Source organism: Rhinatrema bivittatum, chromosome 5, assembly GCF_901001135.1.
Source record: "Rhinatrema bivittatum chromosome 5, aRhiBiv1.1, whole genome shotgun sequence".
Lineage (NCBI taxonomy): Eukaryota > Metazoa > Chordata > Amphibia > Gymnophiona > Rhinatrematidae > Rhinatrema > Rhinatrema bivittatum.
This window is the reverse complement of record NC_042619.1, coordinates 120,342,646-120,364,306: the sequence shown is the minus strand read 5'-3', so window position 1 is coordinate 120,364,306 and position 21,661 is coordinate 120,342,646. Positions and strand designations below refer to the sequence as shown.

General features: G+C 48.3%; 1 protein-coding gene across 9 annotated transcripts in view; it reads right to left on the bottom strand.

Annotated features, from left to right (window-relative positions):
• Positions 1 to 21,661, bottom strand: part of RCBTB1 (RCC1 and BTB domain containing protein 1) — a 115,807-nt gene that overhangs the window by 42,625 nt on the left and 51,521 nt on the right. For all 9 annotated transcript variants that reach the window (XM_029602836.1, XM_029602837.1, XM_029602838.1 and 6 more), the window contains 3 exons: positions 7,826 to 7,984; positions 6,373 to 6,480; positions 4,752 to 4,894 (listed from right to left, as the gene is read on the bottom strand). In XM_029602836.1, coding sequence (XP_029458696.1) covers positions 4,752 to 4,894; positions 6,373 to 6,480; positions 7,826 to 7,984 — 410 coding nt within the window. The remainder of the gene's footprint in view (positions 1 to 4,751; positions 4,895 to 6,372; positions 6,481 to 7,825; positions 7,985 to 21,661) is intronic.

The following is a 21,661-nucleotide window of genomic DNA, read 5'->3' as shown; positions in this document are numbered from 1 at the left end:
GTGCCCCCCCTTCTTTGGTACGATGAAATAAATGGAGTAATGCCCAGAATTTATCTCCCATGCAGGCACTGGGATTATGGCTTTTAGGGACAGGAGCCTCCCCAAGGTAGCTTCCAGCGCCACCCTCTTGAGGGGCGGACAAGGAGATTCCACAAACTTGTCCGGAGGGAGATGAAGGAAGTCCAGGTAATACCCTTCCCGGACAATGGTGAGGACCCACTGGTCCGAAGTAATCTGGACCCACCTGTGGTAGAATAGGGTTAGCCTGCCCCCTATGGCTTCTTCCCCCAGATGGGTCGGCTGATTCTCATTGTGGGGTGCGGCCGGGACCCGAACCGGTTCCCCTCTTGTTGTGCCTGGTCCAAAAGGACTGGTTCCTGGTCTGAGAACGAGGTGCTTGGTAGCGAGCTTCTACCTCTGGATGGTCTAGGAAAAGGGCGCTGGTTCCTCCTTGACTTGTCTTCTGGTAGACGGGGTAATGGAGATGCGCCCCACTTGTTAGCCAGGTTCTCGAGGTCGCTGCCGAACAGGAGGGATCCCTTAAAGGGCATTCTTGTAAGGCGTGTCTTGGAGGAGGAGTCGGCCGACCAATTTCGTAGCCAGAGCTGTCTCCTGGCTGCCACTGAGGATGACACTCCCTTGGCTGCTGTACGGACTAAGTCGGAGGCAGCGTCAGTGAGGAACGAGAGGGCTGATTCCATTTCTTCTCCCGGGGTGTTGTTCCTGGCTTGTGATAAACAGGAACGCGTCACCATGGTGCAGCAGGTCGCAATTCGTAGGGACATGGCTGCCACCTCAAAGGCTCGTTTCAGAATGGCGTCCATGCGCCGGTCATGTGCATCCTTGAGGGCCACCCCTCCCTCCACCGGAATCGTGGTGCGCTTCACAATTGCGCTAACTATGGCGTCTACCTTCGGGCACGCCAGCAGCTCCTTGGTTGCCGGGTCCAGGGGGTACATGCTAGACAAAGCCCGACCCCCTTTGAATGAGGCCTCCGGCGCATTCCACTCCAGATCGATTAGCTGCTGTGCTGCTTGTAGGAGGGGAAAATGGTGAGCCGTTTGACGCAGGCCCTCTAGCAGGGGGGTTCATTCTAGGTTCCCCTGGGGTGCCTGGGCCCGGGATAGCCAGCTCCGACAGGCACTGAGAGACCAGGTCTGGAAGATCCTCCTTAAGAAAGAAGCGTCTCATGGTTCGATACGGTTCTATCCCCGAGGGAAGTTCTCCCTCCTCGGGGAGCTCGCCTTCTTCCTCAGAGTAATCTGAGTCCCCATAAGTGGGGCTTCCGGGTGGCGGGTGGCCGTGCCTAGGTCTAGAGGGTCCAGGGGCAGAGTCATCCGGTACGTATGGGTCCGGTCTGGGATCAGACTGCATCTTGACAAAGGCGTGAATCCCCTTGAATAATTCCACCCAGGAGAGCGAAGCAGGTTCTAGCCGTAGGGGCACCAGGTCTGTAGGGTTCCCTGGCTGCTCACCGTGGCCTGCTAGGTTCGGGGTGTTCCCTGAGGAACTGGCAGTCAATCTGGGCTGGGACCGGCCCTGGCCTGGAACTCCCAGGGCCTCTTCACATTGGGCACATAGGGAGTCTGCTTCCTCGCTCTGTGTGGCTCTGAGGTGGCATGCTGAGCAGAGGCCTAGAGCTCTTATGTCTGATTCTGGAGGTGCCGGCTCTGCGGACGCATGGGCTCTCATACGCTCCATCGCGTCTTATCTCCAGTGTGCTCTCAGCCGAAAGTATGCGCCTTTCAACGGGCGCCTATCACTTTCGGGCGCCTAACATACGCGCCCGATGCCTGTGCGCTTAAACTGTACGCTAGATAGAGGCGGCGAACCAGGGCAGATGGCGATGGCGAGCAGGCAGGCAAAATGGCGACCTCCTTGGCGGGCTGCCACGTAGGCAGACCCCGCTAATCCTCGCTCTTCGGAGATCAGTAAAGATGTACGCCTTACCTGATCTTCAGCGCTTCCCGGCTGCGACCCGGGCGGTCTCCGGCTGCGGGGGGAGAGGGTGAGTACCGTCACCGCCGCGCTCGAGGAAGTGCACCCGCTGCCTCTAAGCCGCACCCGAACTCGTCTCGCTCGGGGGCCAAGTCCTCACCGCGAACGGATCGGGACAGAGGCTGCCTCTATGCCGCGCTCTTCTCACTCGGGGGCTAGGTCCCTGCCGCGATCCGGCCACCGGACAGAGGCTTTTACCTCCGAGGGACCACAGAAATTACCTCTGGAAACTCAACTGGGGGAGGAACCCCGAGGGTATCACTGCAGGAGTGCGGGGCTCGTCTTCAGGTAGGTTTCTTCTAAGAATTTAGTCGTTAGAATTTGGAAAAACGCTCAGCGAGCGTAAGGTAGCTCCAAACTGCTTTGGAGACGGAAATTACTGAGCGCCTGCACTTCCTGCAGGGGTATATGTACCACGTGCTGACGTCAGATCAGTCTCCAACTGCTAGCACGAGCACACTATACCATTTGTAATGAGTCCATCTGCTACACGCTAGGAAAATAAGGTTTTCCAGGATATTTACAGTTGTAAAACTCCTAAGACAATGGTCCAGTGTGGAGTCCAACAAGTACAAAGCAAAAGTAATAATTCAAAGAAAGACCTACTCACATTCTAGCAGCACCCACTGAACCCAATATATATACAGAGCCTAACCTCATTCAGAAAAGAGAAGACAAGACATGCCAGGCTTACTGGAGTTAGGGGAGGACTCACCATGGGCCACCCTCATTTCAATGTCTGGGAGGAACAGCTGCAGGAATGCAGGTGGGCAGCAGCTGAGGCTCATAGGGAAAGTGCTGGCCCTGGTCCTTATACTCTCTGCATGCCAGCAGTTTCACAAGCCCTGCAGCTTGTTAAGGCATCATGCACTCTGCTGTTAACCTCTCCTTTCTTGAAGTGAACTCTATTTACCAATGCTCTCTGCTGTCTATCAGACAACCAGTTTCTAACTCTGTCACCCATCTTGAAGCCCACACTTTGGCTGCCTCAAGTGTGGAACAGTATCAAAAGCTTTACTGAAATTAGACATCCAGTATTTGCACCTATTCTAATTCTAGTCACCCAAAATTAATTAGATTTGCTTGACATTATCTCCCCTTGGTAAAACTATGCTACTTTGGATCCTTCAACCCCCCTGGATTCAGTATACTCCTATATGTATTTCTTTAGTAGCAATTCCATTAATTTAACCACCACGGAGATCAGACTAACTGGTCTATTATTACAAGCCTCCTCCATATATTTCTACTTTTATGAAGGCTTATTTACTCTTCTCAAGCCTTCTGGAACTACTTCTGTCTTAGAACCCTCAGTGGAGCTTCCAGAATCCGTCCAAGCTCCCTTAATATCCTAGAATTATCCCATCTGGCCCCATTACCTTGTACACTTTCAGTTTTATCAGCTCCATGCAATATTTACTCCTCTATCATATGTACCCTGCCGACTATCAGTTATCTTCTTTAAGAAGTGTGTTTCAGTGAACACTGAATAAGGAGTATTTGTTCAGTATTTCTGCATTTGATTTGCGAGCTGAAAGAGAGAAATATGTGGACAATCTTGTACTCCCATCGCACTACTTCTTTTCTAACATTAAAATAACTTTATTAGTATACATGAACATAGTAATTACTATGACACTCTATGCTGTATGGTAGTAAAAAAATAAAATAAGGTACTAGGGCCATTTTTGAACAGAAGGAGCAACTCTCCCTTTCTTTATCTGTCCAAGAGAATTGGGGGGGGGCGCAGGGGATGCTAAGGGGAAGTTTGCAGTGGGATTTTGCATCTTCTGTTTTTTTTGTTAGACTGAAATAAAAGTCAACAAAATACATTTTTGGCAGGGTGGGGTATCATGGAGTTTGAATTAGTTTTTAAACAAAGTGCTAGGGTTTCAGCACGTTTTTCAGTTTGTTTAAAATAAATGCATACTCCTATTATCTAGTAACTGCTCTGACAAATCATCATAAGCATTAGTTCCCTCTAAGCTGAGCGTATGAATGATTGCTCATACATTTCAGAGCATCGCTCACAGGTTTTACATGATCGCTCACATACATTTTTCTGTGTGCTATATACAGAAATGAACCACTAATACTGGTGATCAAAAATTTCTGCGGACAGGGAAAAAAAATTTGCACACTTAGTCACACCTTGGAGAGAGCATACTAAGTTAATTGCAAAAGCTGCCACTTTGGGGCCTATGTATCAAAGGTTTTCCCATAGGCAATGAATGGGAAAAGTTTTGTTGACTCATTCATCTGCTTACTCCTGGGAATACCAAGAGTCTAACATGCACTTTTCAAACTGTGGACCCACACCCTCATGTACACACAGGTTTTCAAGAGGACTGACACATGAAGCAACATGTTGATCAGCTGATGGCTTTTAAACTTGGGCTAATCTTGCTGTGAAACTGAAGAACTTAAAAATAAGATTTGTGCTTTTATATCTGCCATGCGCAAAAAATAAAAAATAAAAGAAAGATTTTATTGAAAAGGATCTTATAAGTGTGGTTATTTCTGCGCTTGTTCTGTGGACAGAAAGAGCAGGGAAATCTCTTGTAAGAGGGTACTGAAAGACACAAAGACAGAAAAAGATTCAAAAAGTATCAACCCAAGGCAACTTTACACTAGCAACAGACAGCACAAAGCACGCTGGGGTATTTTCATACTAGCGACAGGTAGCACAAAGCACGCTCACAGTAAACACAGCACTGACGCCCAAGTTCTTTTGTTAGCTGCAGCTACGTTACCTTTCCTTCTCCACCATGATCTGCACGGGGCTTAGCTGGTTGCTTTTATTGCCAGTTCCCAGCTGCCCATAAGCGTTAGCTCCCCAGGCATAGAGCAAACCCTCATCTGTTAGTGCTAGTGTGTGTGCAAAGCCACAGGCAATCTGCAAGTAAATGTACAAGGATTACTACCACAGAAAAGAGAGAACAAGCAACCGTGAGTACCATAAAACGTTAAAGCAAATGGTACAAATATTTCCATTTTTAAATCTCCTCTTGTTTTTGATATTCTTGAATGCATTTTGGCATCGATATACCCATAAAAATCACACTTCTAGGTTTACCAGGCGTTTTCTGTTCTTCACTTTTATATACCATATGATACAAATTACTCTCACAGCACTGCTGCCTCTGGGGCTCCTTTACCATTTATTTCTGGAGCTGCGTTCACAAGAACTAAACAGAAAGGAGCCCCAGAAGCAGTACTCAGAGGGCATTTTCAGCAAGGCCAGGCGAGGAGGATGACTAACCTCACAATGACAGCCAAAGGCCTCGAAAACCACCAATACCCAAGGAAGAACAAAAATAGAAGTTTAAAAATGGAATTATTTTTTCCTGTCACCCTTGAAATTAAACATGTTTGCCATTTGACATCAGAATCTGCATCATATATAAACAGCAGGAAATGCCAAAGTTCGTTAGCAACAAACGCCAAAAACCACACACAGTCTTCCTCTGCTGCTAGAATAGAGCCTCTGACCCGCGAGAAGCTCAGGGGAAGACCCCCAGGAGCTTCTACAACTGTAAAATCCACGGGTATCCATGACAAACTGAAAGCAACACTAAGCAATATAACCTGCTCATTTCAGAGTAATAGTCACACTGGGCAGCTCCCTTACCAAAGGAATTCTTCTGGGTCAAAGTTTCCATTAAGATTTGCAGGTTAGTGAGGGAATTTTATTAGCCACTGAAGAGATTTCTGGCCAGTGTGGAGGAGAAAAGGGAGAAAGCCAAAAGCTGGCAATCAAATGGCAGTTCTCATCTCTTCTTCCCATGCAGCATGGACTACAAAATAAAAGCCGAGCAAGCATGTGCACCTCCCATCAATAGGATAACACCTCCCATCCCCATGGCTGAGGCCCAACATTACAAACAACTGCCCCAAGTTACTGCAAATTTCAATCCTTGTAATGAAAAAAAAAAAAAAAAAAACATACACCATAAAAATATACAGTGAAAGTGCACAGTCGTTCCTGGAAGTGGTCTGATAGGTACTGTGATATTGCTCAGATCAGTTAGAAGGTATTGATGTATCTGCTGTGCAGTGTTCAGTGGCATAGATTTATACTTAATGTCTAGCAATGGCAATTCCAGCTGTCACAGAGAGAGTTTAACCGCTTACTGAGGGATGTGCAGGCCAAGTCGTGCCAACCTGCAGCTCCATCTCCACATAGCAGCTAAGCAGATACAGCAACCAAGTTAAATATACCTGCAGTTTAGAAATGACCACAATGTGTGGGCAGCCTGAGAATGGTCTTATTTCTGGCTTAACAAATATACACAGGCATTAAATATAAAGCAAGTTAGCTGCAATAATGCAGCATACATTACTAAAGGTGTGCACACACACACGGAGACCTACCTGAAGTATGCACATTCCTTGCAAAGTCGCCACCCTACAGGGAGTCAGCCAGTTTCCGTTATTGCCCAGTCCCAGCTGACCGTTGCCATTGTAACCCCAGCCATAGACCTTATGAGAGAAAACGAAATCAGCTGTTAAGGTGACACCCATGGCAAAATATGAAAAATGACAGCCACCATTAGAACTGCACAGAAATTTATAAAAAAAAAAAAAAAGTGCATTAAAATGTTTCTTCCCACCCACCTCCGTAGTAAACTTTCAAAACAGTTTCTTCCCGTAAAACAACATTTAGTTGAAAGCAACTACTAGTGACACAAAAGGTGTAGTTGCTAACACTAAAGATTCACCCTAAAAGTCTCTGCATATACATTTGAGTTGGACAAAATGGGTATCAAAGGAACTTTGTGGAGAGCATGAGAGGAGGAATGAGTCTGGAAACTTTACACATCCTGCAGCCATTATCAATGTAATGTTAGACTCCTTAGTAAATAGGACTCTCTGTAAGAAAAGTCAGTACTGTAAATCAGATTTCATATCCTGAGAACACAGTGAGAAACAGTAGTCAAAACAGTTCACTGTCCACAGAGCTTTGGTGTATAAACTTGTAGCCATGATCATTCTGTGCTGTTGTGAGACTTCTATTATATCATGAGTCTCAAGAGCCTGAGGACCAAGCAACAATGCATTTAGCACATTTTGCTGTACATAATGCACTTGTAAATGAGAATATTACAATTTGAAGTGTACAATAAAGTTTAATACCCGGTAATAAAATTATGCGCAAAACAATCCCAGCGACTATAAAGAAATAATTTTCACAATTTTCTGCACTGTATGATACTTGTTCACTGGAGTACAACAACTTTTCCTATACAGGACACAATTCCAACAAAAGCCTCACAGGCCATGAAAACCACTTTTTGTATGCATGGATAATTGACATTACACACACACACACACAAACACCCCCCCCCCCCCCAACAATGGACCAGATTTAAACTTTATATCCAATTAATCAGGGGTTTATTCACCAATGAATAAAATTGGTTAAACGAATTGGACACAGCCTGGTGTCTTCAGCTAATAAGGGCCCATACCTTAGCACAAATTGGCCAGTAAATATTTTGTGTTGTGTCAGGCAGATTCCCAGAAGACTGGCAATAGATGTACCATTACTAAGTCAATGGCAACACTTAAAGCAAAATCACCACACTGACAAAATCCTTGCTAGCTTCATAGCTAACCTGGGCTCTCCAGACAATACTAGAGCCAGTGAGGGGAAGATTCTGGTCACTCTGAATGGTACTTCTGCAGTTCTACAACAGTTATTAAGAAGCCCCTGAAAGGGTAATACTCCTGGAATTAATCTTCATTCCCAGCCCAGAAAGAGCCTACTATATGGACAGTGTTACTCCAGTGTCTATTATTAAGATTAGCAAAAAGGTGGTCTTACCTCACCATTGTCTATCACAGCCAAGGAAGAGGTCTGCCCACAGGCAATGCTGACCACCACTTTAGTCTGCAAACAGTTCGATACCCTGCGAGGAGTTGGCTGGTTTGCTGTAGAGCCCGACCCAACCTGACCACAGTTGTTATAGCCCCAGGCATATACCTGTCCAAAGACAAGAAAGGCATTCAAACAGCACTAATAATAATCCACAGCATTTGAATACAGCTTACAGGTTATAGTAACAGATGTCAGCAGTTAAGGATCATATGGGTCCACTCAGTCGACCCCATTTCCCTGCTAAGAAAGCAGAGTTGCTTACCTGAGAGATGTTCTCAGAGAAGAGCAGGATGTCAGTCCTCACAAGGAGGTGACATCAGATGGAGCCTGGAATGGAATTTTTACCTCAAAAGATTCTAGAACTGTAAGCATACCCCCTACTGGGCATGTGCAGCATGCCATATTGCCCATATCCGCTCAGAGGCCTCTTCAGTCTAATTCTATAGCTTATATTTGGAGAAGCCAACTCTAAGGAGAGGCAAGCAGGTTTCATGAGAACTGACATCTTGCTGTCCTCTAAGAGCACCTGTTACAGGCACATAATGCTGCCTTCTCAAAGGACAAGTAGTGTGACAGTCCTCACAGATAGGGAATCCCTAGCTACAGACTAACCTGAATGAAAAAAAAAAAAGGGGGGGGGGGAGCAAAAACTGTGCCAACAGGCAACAAGTTTTTTTTCTCTGTATTTTTGTCTTTTATAGGGGCAGCCTGGAACAAAGTGTCCTAGAAGGGACAATGATGAGTTCTATATCTCAAAGAGATTTCTCAGGGTAGACTGGCCAAAATGATTGTCATGTCAGGAGTCCCTGTCAAAACAATAATGCAATATGAACATGTGAAGATAACACCCTTGCAGATCTCCTCCATGGAGACATCTTAGATGGGCTACTGATGCTGTCATGGCTCTGACATTATAAATCTTGATAGGATCCACCAGGATTTTACAGTAAAACTATGCAGCACTTGTTCACTTTTGAGAACACATAGCCTGGGAAAGAATGTTGAAAGAACAAATGACTGATTAAAATGGAAGTCCAACATCATTTTAACCCATTACGTCCCAAACCTTTTAAGAGGCTATACTCAATAGGACACTGGGACATAATGGGTTAAGGCAGAAACTTTGGATGTGTATGTAGAACCACCCTATCATGAAAAATCTTGATATAAAAGGAGGATAAGTCACTAGATCTTGAAGTGCACTGAAGTCACTGCCACCAAAAATACAACTGCCCAGATCAGGTACATCAGCTCACAGGAGTAAGGAGGCTCAAATGAAGTTTTCATCAGCTGGGTCAGTACTGCATTGAGGTCCCAAAACACAACAGGAGCCTTCAAGGGAAGCAAATCCCACATGAATCAGACATGGGTCTACCTTCTACATGGTGGTGATAGGCATCAACTGTACCGAGATGAACTCTTATTGAGTTGATCTTGAGACCAGACTCTGAAAGATGCAGAAGATAAAGGATCTAGGGCCCCTCTCTCACACCAAAAGTCAAACCTTCTCCACTTGAGTCCACAGGACTTCCTCATGGAGTCCTTTCTTGATGCCATGACCTCTGAGAGGTCTAGATGTTTCAAGGCTATCCTCTCAAAATCCAGGTTGCGACAGCTAGGGACCAAATGTTGGGATAGAGCAACAGCCCTCAATCCAGACAAAATGAGGGTTGGGGAATTTCCCATTTGACTGGATTCCTGATGAACATCTCCCATAAAAATGGAAACCAAATCTGTCTCATCCAAAAACGTGCTATGAGGATCATAATCTCCTGGTCTCTTCTGAGCTTCAACAAGATCTTCATGACAAGCAGGACTAGAAGATACATTATGTAGCAGGCCTTGACCCCAATCAAGGGCAAAGGCATCTGAGGCTAGTTTGCCTTCAATTCCTTTCTTGGAACAGAAGAGCAGGACCTTCCTGTTCTGAGGGGATGCAAACAGATCTACCACAGGTTTGCAATCTCCCTCCACCCAGGACCAGGGACATTCACAGAATTCCAGGGTCAGACAAATCTGTCCATCAGGACATTCTCCTTACCCTGCAGATATGTGACTCTGAGGACCTTCCCTTAGAAAATGGTCAGATTCATGACACAAAGTATAATCCTGTTCTTTCCTACTTGTTGATGTAAAACATTGCCACATTGTTATGATCGCCGGTCGCAGCAGACCGCGACTGGGGACCAGTCTCTTACCCTCGCGGCAGGTCCGGGCACAAACGTCGGGGTCGGCATCGGCAGCCGCGTCAGCAGCAGGGCTCCTGCCCTTCAAGATGGCCATGGCGTCTCCCCGGAGCAGGCTAAGCCACACTCCCTGAAATCCTCTAGGGCCGCGCAGGCGGCTAGAGCCTGGCCTTAAAGGAACCCCTACAGGAAGTAGGGGGTTCCTTCCTGCTTGAGTCCAGCGTCAGTCTACTATTTAAGGCAAGGTCTGAGCCTTCAGACCTTGCCCTGGTTTCGTGGCTCTAGTGGTGTTGCTCTGGTTCCTGATTTGCTGCCGTTCCTGTTTGGCTTCTGACTCTCGGATTGGCTGCGGACCTTCTCTGATTCTTGACCCCTGGACTGGCTATGGATTCTTCTGGCTCTCGGCCTCTGGACTGGCTGCGGGTTCTTCTGGCTCTCGGCCTCTGGACTGGCTGCGGAGGGTGCCGGCTCTTATTCTCTGGACTGACTTTTGTTACTTCTTCAGTTTCCACGACCTGCTGGAGGCGCCAGCTTCTGTTTCCACGACCCGCCGGAGGTGCTAACCCCTGTTCACTCGACCTGCTGGAGGCGCCAGCTATCTGGATTAAACGACCTGCAGGAGGCGCCTGCATCCAGGTCTTCTTCCAGTACCTCCAGTGTACATCGTGATTTGCCTCGCCCACCGATGAGAGGACTTCACTTCTTGCCGGACCAAGGGTCCACTTCTCAAGTCAGAACAGTAAACCAGGGCCATGGACCTGGCCAAGGCCTCCACCCTAAGAGCAGTTCCTGGTTTGGCTCAGAGGATCATGGAGCAACAGAGCATGTTAGAATCCATGGCTGCCTCAATAGAACGACTCAACGCTCGGCTGGACGCTGTAGTCACAATGCATTCTAGTCCTCCGGCGCCCATTCCTCCGCCAGTACCAGCTCCGCCCGTTACTCAAAGCTACCATCCGCCTGTTCTTCCTCTACCCACGCAACCCCGATATGGCGGGGATCCTCGTCTATGCTTGGGGTTCCTGGATCAGTGCAGCATGCACTTTCGCCTTCAACAAACTCTTGTTTCCAGATGACATAACAAAAACCACCTATATTCTCTCATTGCTTGAAGGTAAGGCTCTGACCTGGGCCTCTCCGCTTTGGCAGCGCTCAGATCCAGTACTACAGCATTTACCACGGTTTCTTGAACTATTCCGAATTGCCTTTGAGGAAACAGGGAAGCAAGCTGCTGCCAGTACGGATTTGTTGCATCTTCGACAGGGAGGTCGATCTATTTCAGATTATAACATCGAATTTCGGACTTTGGCAATGGAACTCCATTGGGCAGAATCTGTTCTACGATCTATTTATCTAGAAGGACTATCTGCCAGAATCAAGGACGAGCTAGCCGCTCGTGAACTTCCATCCTCCTTAAATACAGTCATTGAACTAGCTACCAGGATCGACCGACGGCTACAAGAAAGGGCTTGGGAAACACTAGGATCACGGAGACGCCCAGCGACCCCTTACATTCCACCTTTCACTTCTACTACATCAAGAGAAGCCTCAGTTTCTGAGGGACCCGTGGCCGAACCCATGCAACTGGGCCGCGGACCTCTAACACCTGAGGAACATCTGAGACTGCGCAAGGCGGGCCTTTGTCTTTACTGTGGGGGAGCTGGCCATCGTATTGCCACATGCCCTATTAGGCCGGGAAACTTCAAAGCCTAGTGTGCTCAGGGGGAGTCACTCTAGGTCTCGCCTCCCCATCTCCCCCAAACACGGTGCAAGCCACTCTGGACATCAGTGGACATGTATTTAACACGTTGGCCTTAATAGACTCTGGTGCGGGGGAAGAATTCATATTACAGGAACTAGTGGATCAGCTCCGGATCCCCACTCAACTCTGCTCCACACCGTTGATCATCTCTTCCATCCACGGGGAACCTTTACCTGGGAGAATCACACATCACACAGTACCTATAACCTGCCATATTGCACCCAACCATACCAAACAGATCACCTTCCACATCCTCAGCAAAGCCATCCACCCAGTGGTACTCGGGATTTCCCTGGCTTCAATGCCACAATTCGACTGGACATCTTTGAAACTTACCCAGTGGGGACCCAGATGCCATGGGACTTGTTTATGGAGACCTACTCCAGATTCTAGCCCCATTTGCACTTCGGTACTACAGAAGCTACCCCCACAATATGCACAATTCACAGACGCTTTTTCCAAAGAGGCCGCGGATATTCTACCCCCGCATCGGGAATTAGACTGCGCTATTCGACTGGTTCCAGGATCCACTCCTCCGCGGGGTAGAGTTTATCCTTTATGGCCATGGAAACACGGGCGATGACTGAGTACATCCAGGACAACCTACAGAAGGGGTTTATCCACCAATCCAACTCTCCTGCGGGGGCTGGTTTCTTTTTTGTAGAAAAGAAAGATGGGACTTTACGTCCTTGTATTGACTTTCGTGGTCTTAACGCTATCACTATCAAGGATCGTTACCCCCTACCGCTTATTGCTGAACTGTTCGATCGTCTGCAAGGAGCTCAGATATTCTCCAAATTGGACCTGCGGGGGGCATACAATCTAGTTCGAATTCGGGAGGGAGACGAGTGGAAAACAGCGTTCAACACCAGAGATGGACACTATGAATATCTAGTTATGCCTTTCGGTTTAACTAATGCCCCTGCTGTTTTTCAACATTTCATTAATGAGATTTTTCGAGACTTATTATATATCTGTGTGATCGTTTATCTCGATGATATTTTGATTTTCTCCAGGGACCTACAGTCACATCGCCAACATGTGACGCAAGTTCTACAACGTTTAAGGGAACATCAACTATATGCCAAACTGGAGAAATGCATTTTCGAAGCAGAATCCTTACCCTTTCTAGGATATATTGTTTCAAGTCAAGGCTTCAAAATGGATCCGACCAAAGTAAAGTGTATAAAGGAATGGCCCCAACTCAATGGGCTATGAGCTCTTCAACGTTTTTTGGGTTTCGCTAATTATTATCGTCACTTCATCAAGAATTTTTCTAAACTGACTGCACCGTTATCCGCACTTACATGTAAGGGGGTCAACATCAAAACCTGGCCGGTAGAGGCGATTGAAGCATTCCAGACTCTCAAGGACGCTTTTCTGCGGCAACCCTGTCTCCGCCATCCAGACCCAAGACGTCCGTTCACGGTAGAGGTAAACTCTTCTATGGAGGGGGTTGGAGCAGTGTTAAGTCAGAACGATGCTGGCAGGAAATTCCACCCTTGCTCCTATTTTTCAAAGAAATTTTCTCCTGCGGAACGCAATTATGCCATTGGCGATAAAGAACTGCTAGCCATCAAACTTGCATTTGAAGAATGGCGGCAGTGGCTAGAGGGAGTTCAACATCGGATAACAGTCTTTACGGACCATAAAAATCTGACATATCTACAAGCCCATCGCTTGAATCTGCGACAAGCTCGCTCGGCGTTATTTTTTACACGTTTTGACTTTGAGTTAAGATACAGACCAGCAAGTAAGAATATCAAGGCCGACGCGTTATCACGCTCATTTATCTCCGAAGACATAGAAGAACCTTTACAGTACATCACTGACCCTGCCCGTATCATTCTTTCAGCAACCTTCACGGTTCCCGTTGGTAAGACCATGGTACCCAAGAGGCTCCGTAATAAAGTTCTAAAGTGGGGACATGACTCTCAGTTGGCGGGGCATCCGGGTCACAGACGTACTCAGGATCTACTTCAACAACATTATTGGTGGCCAGGGATGGGTAAGAACATTCAAGTGTATGTTGACTCCTGCCCTGTTTGTGCGCAGCACAAGAATCCTACTGGGAAACCTTGGGGGCAGTTGCAACCACTTCCTACACCTACAAGACCATGGACTCACATTTCCACTGATTTTATTGTAGACCTCCCAGCTTCTGAAGGACATACGGTAATATGGGTGGTAGTCGATATATTCTCTAAAATGGCCCATTTTACACCATTGCCCACCCTTCCCTCCGCTCCCCAATTGGCACAGCTCTTCATGGCACATATTTTTCGTCTCCATGGAATACCCCAGCACATCACGTCCGACCGTGGGTCCCAATTTAAGGCCCGATATTGGCGAGGTCTCTGTACCAAGTTTCAGATTGCGCTGGACTTCACCACGGCTTTCCACCCCCAGGCCAATGGGCAGGCAGAGAACGAATCAAGCTCTGAAACAATTCCTGCGCTCCTACGTCAACTCCAGACAGGACGACTGGGCGGCTTTGCTGCCTTGGACAGAATTCTCCCACAATTTCCATTCCTGTACTTCCACTGGAACCTCTCCATTTCAGATAGTCTTCGGTCATCAACCGTCTCCACCAGTACCGTTACCTCTGCCTGTCTCCTCTCCGGCAACCCAGCTCACCGTCATCCACTTTCAAAGACTTTGGACTCATACGCAACAAATGTTACAGAAAGCGGCTCGGACCGCTAAGAAATTCGCAGACCGACATCAGAGACCTGCACCATGCTTTCGCCCTGGAGATAAGGTCTGGCTTAGTACCAGATATATCCATCTACGGGTTCCTTTGATGCGCCTGGCTCCTCGGTACATCTGTCCTTTCCCGGTAATAAAGCAACTGGGGCCAGTGACCTATCGATTATGCCTCCCGGCCACTCTACGCATTCACAACGCATTTCATGTTTCCCTCTTGAAGCCAGTGGTCCTCAACTGGCCCTCCCGGAAGGTTCCTGTGTCTTCTTCAGTAAGGGCGGAAGACGACATTTATCAAGTTCGAGAGGTTCTTGATATTCGCAAGCATGGTCGTAAGTAGGAGTATCTTCTGGCCTGGGAGGGATTCGGCCCTGAAGAGAATTCATGGGAGTCTACTACGAACATCTTGGACAAGGATCTCCTAAAAAATGTTCATATCAGTCATCCTGGGAAGCCCAAGCCTTCTAAGGGGAGGCCTAAAGGAGGGGGTACTGTTATGATCGCCGGTCGCAGCAGACCGCGACCGGGGGCCGGTCTCTTACCCTCGCGGCAGGTCCGGGCACAAACGTCTGGGTCGGCATCGGCAGCCGCGTCAGCAGCAGGGCTACTGCCCTCCAAGATGGTCGCGGAGTCTCCGCGGAGCAGGCTAAGCCACGCCCCCTGAAATCCTCTAGGGCCGCGCGGGCGGCTAGAGCCAGGCCTTAAAGGAACCCCTACAGGAAGTAGGGGGTTCCTTCTTGCTTGAGTCCAGCGCCAGTCTACTATTTAAGGCAAGGTCTGAGCCTTCAGACCTTCCCTGGTTTCGTGGCTCTAGTGGTGTTGCTCTGGTTCCTGATTTGCTGCTTCGTCTGGATCCCTGGATTGGCTGCCGTTCCTGTTTGGCTTCTGACTCTCGGATTGGCTGCGGACCTTCTCTGATTTTTGACCCCTGGACTGGCTACGGATTCTTCTGGCTCTCGGCCTCTCGACTGGCTGCAGATTCTTCTGGCTCTCGACCTCTGGACTGGCTGCAGATTCTTCTGGCTCTTGATCCTAGGACTGGCTGCGGAGGGTGCCGGCTCTTGTTCTCTGGACTGACTTTTGTTACTTCTTCAGTTTCCACGACCTGCTGGAGGCGCCAGCTTCTGTTTCCACGACCCGCCGGAGGTGCTAACCCCTGTTCACTCGACCTGCAGGAGGCGCCTGCATCCAGTTCTTCTTCCAGTACCTCCAGTGTACATCGTGATTGGCCTCGCCCACCGACGAGAGGACTTCACTTCTCGCCGGACCAAGGGTCCACCTCTCAAGTCAGAACACACAAAGCAAATGTTGCTTACCTGTAACAGGTGTTCTCACAGGACAGCAGGATGTTAGTCCTCACATAGGGGTGACATCACAGGATGGAGCCCAATCACGGAACACTTTTGTCTAAGTTTCTAGAACTTCATGATTGGACAGGTAAAGGGGTCAAGGGATTGAGAAGAGCACCATGACTGAAACCTCTTCAATTTGTAAAGGTAGGATTTTCTCGTGGAAGGTTCTGTGAAGCAATCAGGACACGGGAATCTGGTTCAGAAAAGTTAAGTGGCTGAAAGATTAAACTTTCAACATCCATGCCATCAGGGACAAGGCTTGAAGATTGGGGTGGCGCAGGCACCCGTCATTTTGCTTAATCAGAAACGGGTCCTTTCCCAAGGGAATGTGCCTGCGAATGGAGAGATCTTGAAGAATTGGAAACCACACTTGGTGTGGCCAGTGAGGTACTATCAGGATCATGGTTCCCTTATACTGACGTAACTTCACGAGAGTCTTTGAGAGAAGTGGACGTGGAGGGAGAACGCATCTCTTGGCTGCGAATGAGAGAGCAGAAGTTCTCTACTTTGCGGTTTTGAGGTGATGCAAAGAGGTCTATTTGAGGATAACCCCATTGTTGGAAGATAGAGTCCGCTATTGAGGGGTTGAGAGACCACTCGTGCGGTTGAAAGGTGCGACTTAACTTGTCTGCCAACACATTGTCCACTCTTGGCAAGTAGGTGGCCCTGGGGTACATCGAGTGGGAGAGGGCCTCCTCCCATATCTGCACAGCTTCCTGACACAGGAGGTAGGAGCCCGTGCCTCCCTGTTTGTTGATGTACCACATGGTCATCTGGTTGTCAGTCTGAATCAGGATGACTTGGTTGGAGAGGCGATCCTGAAATACCCTGAGAGCATATCTGATTGCTCGAAGCTCCAGGAAATTGATTTGGTGTTCGGCTTCCTCTGGGGACCAAGTTCCTTGTGTCTGCAGATTGGCCACATGGGCTCCCCAGCCGAGGTTGGAAGCATTGGTGTTGAGAGTTATTTGAGGGTCTGGAGCCTGGAAGGGTAAGCCTTGGAGGAGATTGATCTGATTTTTCCACCAGGCGAGAGACTGATGGAGTGAGTCAGTGACGTGGACAATGGTCGACAGGAGCTGAATGCATTGAGTCCATTGTGACCTTAGAGTCCACTGCATGACTCTCATGGCTAGGCTGGCCATTGGGGTGACCTGAACTGAGGACGCCATGTGTCCCAGTAGGATGAGAAAGCGGCGTGCGGCTGAGACTGCAGCTGGTGTGCGAGAGAGACTAGAGTGAGAGCTCGTTGAGGTAGAAAAGCTTTTGCCTGCAAGGTGTCCAAGTCTTCCCCTATGAATGATAAGGTTTGAGATGAGACTAAGAAGGATTTGTCGTAGTTGACGAGAAATCCTAGCGAAATCAGAGTGTGTAAGGTAAGATGTAGGGACGACAGAGCAGTTTGCTGAGTGGGAGCCCAGATCAACCAATCGTCTAGATAGGGGTAGACGTGAACACCTTGAGTCATGAGGAAGGCTGCAACTACTACGAGACATTTTGTGAAGACTCGTGGTGCAGACACGAGGCCGAATGGAAGCACTCGGTACTGATAGTGCTTGGGGTCTACCAGAAATCTCAGGTATTTGTGATGAAATGGAGTTATCGCAATATAAGTGTATGCGTCCTGGAGGTTTAGAGAGCAGAGCCAGTCTCCTCTTTGTAGAAGAAGAAGAGAACCCAAGGTTACAATTTTGAACGGTTCGATGGAAGTACTTGTTGAGGGCACGTAGATCCAGAATTGGACAAATGCCTCCCGATTTTTTGGGGATTAGGAAGTACCGGGAATAGAATCCTAGGCCGTGCTAAGGAGGAGGGTACTGGTTCTATTGCCTTGGGACTGGAGAAGGAGGGAGACCTCCTGTTCCAGAAGGATGGAGTGATCGGATGTTCTCCATGTCGGTAGAGGTGAGGAGTCTGGTGAGATGGAGAGAGAAAGTTGAGATGATAACCTTGAGCGATTATCGCTAGGACCCACTGGTCTGAGGTGATTGAGTGCCACCTGTTGTTGAAATGGCACAATCGACCTCCCACTGGTATGAGGCAGTGGAAGCTGGCTGCTGCTCTCTATGCAGGAGTCAAAAACCGGAAGCAGGGCACGGCTGAGGAGCTGCTTGAGGCTTTTGTTTTCGTATCTGACAAGACTGGGTTTTTTTTAAATGGTCTCGTAGAACGAGTTCTAGCCGGTGGCGGGTAGGATTTCTTTGGACGGAAGAAGGACTTTTTAGTGTCTTTCCGGAAAGGCTGTTTTGAGGAGTACTCAGAAGGCATCAGAGAGCTGTCTCAGGGTCTCACGATGGTCCTTGAGTTCCGCCACCTTTTGTTGAATCTGTTCACCGAACAGATGGTCTTCTACACAGGGCAGGTCGGATAATCTGTCTTGCACTTCAGGGCGAAGGTCCGAAGACTTGAACCACGCCCATCTTCTTGCCGAGATAGCAGCTGCAGATACCCTGTTAGTAGTGTCAAAGATATCGTAAGATGATCTTCTCATGCTTGCCTGACTCAAAACCCTTGTTTACTAGGGTTTGGAGCTGATCCAGGGAGTCTGTCAGGTCTTGTATCTGCTTAAATAAGACCCTTTTGTATTGGGTCATATAGAGCTGATAAGAGGCAATTCGGGAGATGAGCATTGAGCCCTGGAAGACCCGGCAACCAATGGCATCTAGAAATTTTTGCTCCTTGCCTGGGGGAAAAGAAGTGTGGGGTTTTGATCTCTTTGCCCTCTTTTGGGCTGATTCTACAACCACAGATTGGTGATCCAATTGAGGTTTTTGAAAACCTGGGGCTAACTGTACCAAATAAGTGGTGTCAGCCTTCCTGTCGACTGGAGCAACAGAACCAGGGTGTTCCCAGTTCTTTTTGAGGAGATCCAGAAGAACTTGGTGAATAGGGATGGCAGTTATTTCCTTGGGAGCATCCAGGAATTGCAACAGCTCCATCATTTGATGCCTGTCATCTTGTTCGGTCTGTAATTGGAAGGGAACCAATTCAGACATCTTCACAAAATTTATGAAGGAAAGGTCCTCTGGAGGAGAACGCTTTCTGCTTTCAGTAGGAGACGGTGGTGAAGGCAGGTCATCTGTGTCTGGTGAAGAATCATCTGTCCAGGTATCATAGGGATCGGCACCTACCCCTCTAGAAGCCCGAGGGGGACGGGACAGTGGAATCCCTGAAGGTCCTGGTTTAGGCTCGGAAGGAATAATTGGAGGCACCGATGAAGGCATCGAAGGATGGATCAGTGGTGCCGATGGACGCATCGGCATCGATGGCCGAGGCATCGGCAGGACACCCAATGGAGGGATGCTGAACGGTGTTTCTCCTCCCGATGACAAAGTAAGCTGAGAGGGCACCGGTGCCATCGGTGACCCGGGATCCATCGGTGGAAAAGCGGCAATAATCGCTTCCATCTTCGAAAGCAGCGGTGCCAGTGCTGCCGGAATCGGGTCGGTGGTCGGTTCCACGATCGGCACCGGTGTCCTGTGCCAGAAGAACTTGGAGTCAATGCATCGCCTTTTGTCTATGGCCTCCTGAACCAGCCGGTCCAGTTCTTCTCGGAGACCTGGAGCAAGCAGCCACGGCTCCGGAACAGGAGGCAGAGGCATAGCCGGAGGGACCACCGTTAAAGGCGGAGTCACGGCTCCCAATCCCCTTTCAGGTGAGGGTTGCCTCAGTGACCCGGTCACCGAAAAGGTCGGTGCCTTTTCTGGACGGGGTTTCTTCGATGGGGCTCAGACAATGGCAAGGTCGATGATTTCACTCCCTTGATGGTCTGAGACTGCCGATGTCGGTGGCGATGTTTCTCTCTACGATCCCCTCGGTCCTAAGGGGGAGTAGAGGTAGTTGAAGGCCAAGAAGTCGATGCCGGATGGTCACCGGTCGGTGGTCGATACTGGCGCGAAGTTGACGGTGCCGGTTCTGACTACATCGATGCAATAGACGGCGTCAGCGTTTGAGCACGGAAGAGAAGTTCCATCTTCTCCATTCTGGCCTTGCGACCTTTTGGTGTCATTAGGGCACATTTGGTGCAGGTCAGGACATCGTGCTCACATCCAAGACACATTACACAGACCTTATGAGGGTCTGTTAGGGACATGGTGCGATTGCAGTCCAGGCACAGACGGAACTCCAGGCCATGGCCATGAAAAATTTGAACCGCGGTATGGTCGACGGCCTGTAGGCCACGAGGGCCAAACTGGACAGGAATTGACCGAAAATGGGTAGAAAACTTACTGACCATATTGGTCTTTAAAAAAAAAAGAAGAGCCCCTTCAGCAATTACTATGCTGAGATACTCCCCAAGCAGGGTCTGGTGAATGATTTAGGGGGCAAATCTGTATTTTATTCTTATGCTGAGGACCCATATTCTGAGATTACAATGGGCCAATATTTTATGTAAAACCTCAGCCTACCCCCAACCGGAAGGTCCTTGACACAGCTACTGGAATCTGCATTATGCTTTCCACAATCCAATCAAAAATACTCCATCCCAAGTTTTGACTGGGGAGTTGGATGTGGCTTAAGGACCCTCTGTTGCCTCAGACAGGTATGAAGGGTCTGCTGTTGACAGGCTTGAGGGGGCGGAGAAACCACCTCAGTTGAGAACAGGTCTGGAGGGACTGTGGCGAGTTGCTAAAGTGTTGCACAGTATTCTCTAATCTAAACCATTGCTTCCTTAACCTTGATTCCAAAAAAATTCTCTTCAATACATGGAACGTCACTGAGCTTTTCCTGGACCTTAGTTTGGAGGTCTGAGGCCTGCAGACAGGCAAATCATTGATAATCACTATGGCAGAGACTCTCCATGACAGTTCAAAAACGAAGGTCAATGAGGCCCTAGGTTTTCTGCACTCTACACACTTGTCCACTAGTGACTGAAGTCATCACACTGCCACTTCCCACAGCTGCTTCAGGATGCCCTGCATATACTGGCCCATAAAGAGCTGATAAACTATGCAAGCATTAAGCACAGCTCCCTCAAAAACCTTCCTCAAGAGTATTCAAGGATCCATAATCCTTCCGCAAGGGTACAGAGGGATGAGTTCTGATCCTTGACTCTCTTTAGAGCAGATTTGACCAACAGAGGTTGGTTTGGCAGCTGTCTTCTCACATCCTGGACCTTCTGGATGAGATATATTGTGGCAGTCTTCTTGTTTACAGGAGCCACACAGGAAGAGGTTTTCCCACATTCTCATCTGTACTTCCCAAGGGACCTATGAACTTGGGCTGCCACAATTTCATCAGGAGGCTCCATGAACTGGAGGATGCCCAGCATCTTTTTCCTGGATTCATTTTTATTTATTTATTTATAAAGTAAATGGAATGGCATCTGCCATTCTCTGGATGAAACAAATGAAAGAGGGGATTTCCTCTTCTCCTGCAGAAGATAGGGGTCAGAGGGGAGACTTGTATTTTCCTCCTCTTCAAAGAAATCTCCAAATATGTAGCTATACCCCCAAGAACACTCAGATTCCAAGCCTGATTGGTATGTCAGGGGTAAAGACCCAGATCTTGCCAGGCTAGCAGACATGACCTCAGAGGGGAGAACGTCTTTTAGGACCTAGACCAGTGATGGCTAACCTATGACACGCGCAGTATTTCGTGGACTATCGGGAAATTTTTTTTATTTTATTTTTTTTAATCGGCTGTGCCGAGCCTTTAAAATTAATTTTTTAGTATCTCCCCACCCTCCGGACCCCTCCCCCCCCCCAACGCCCTCGGGTGCAGGGAGGCTCATGCGGCGCAGCGACAGGTAGATAGGCAGGCCCATGTTGAGGCT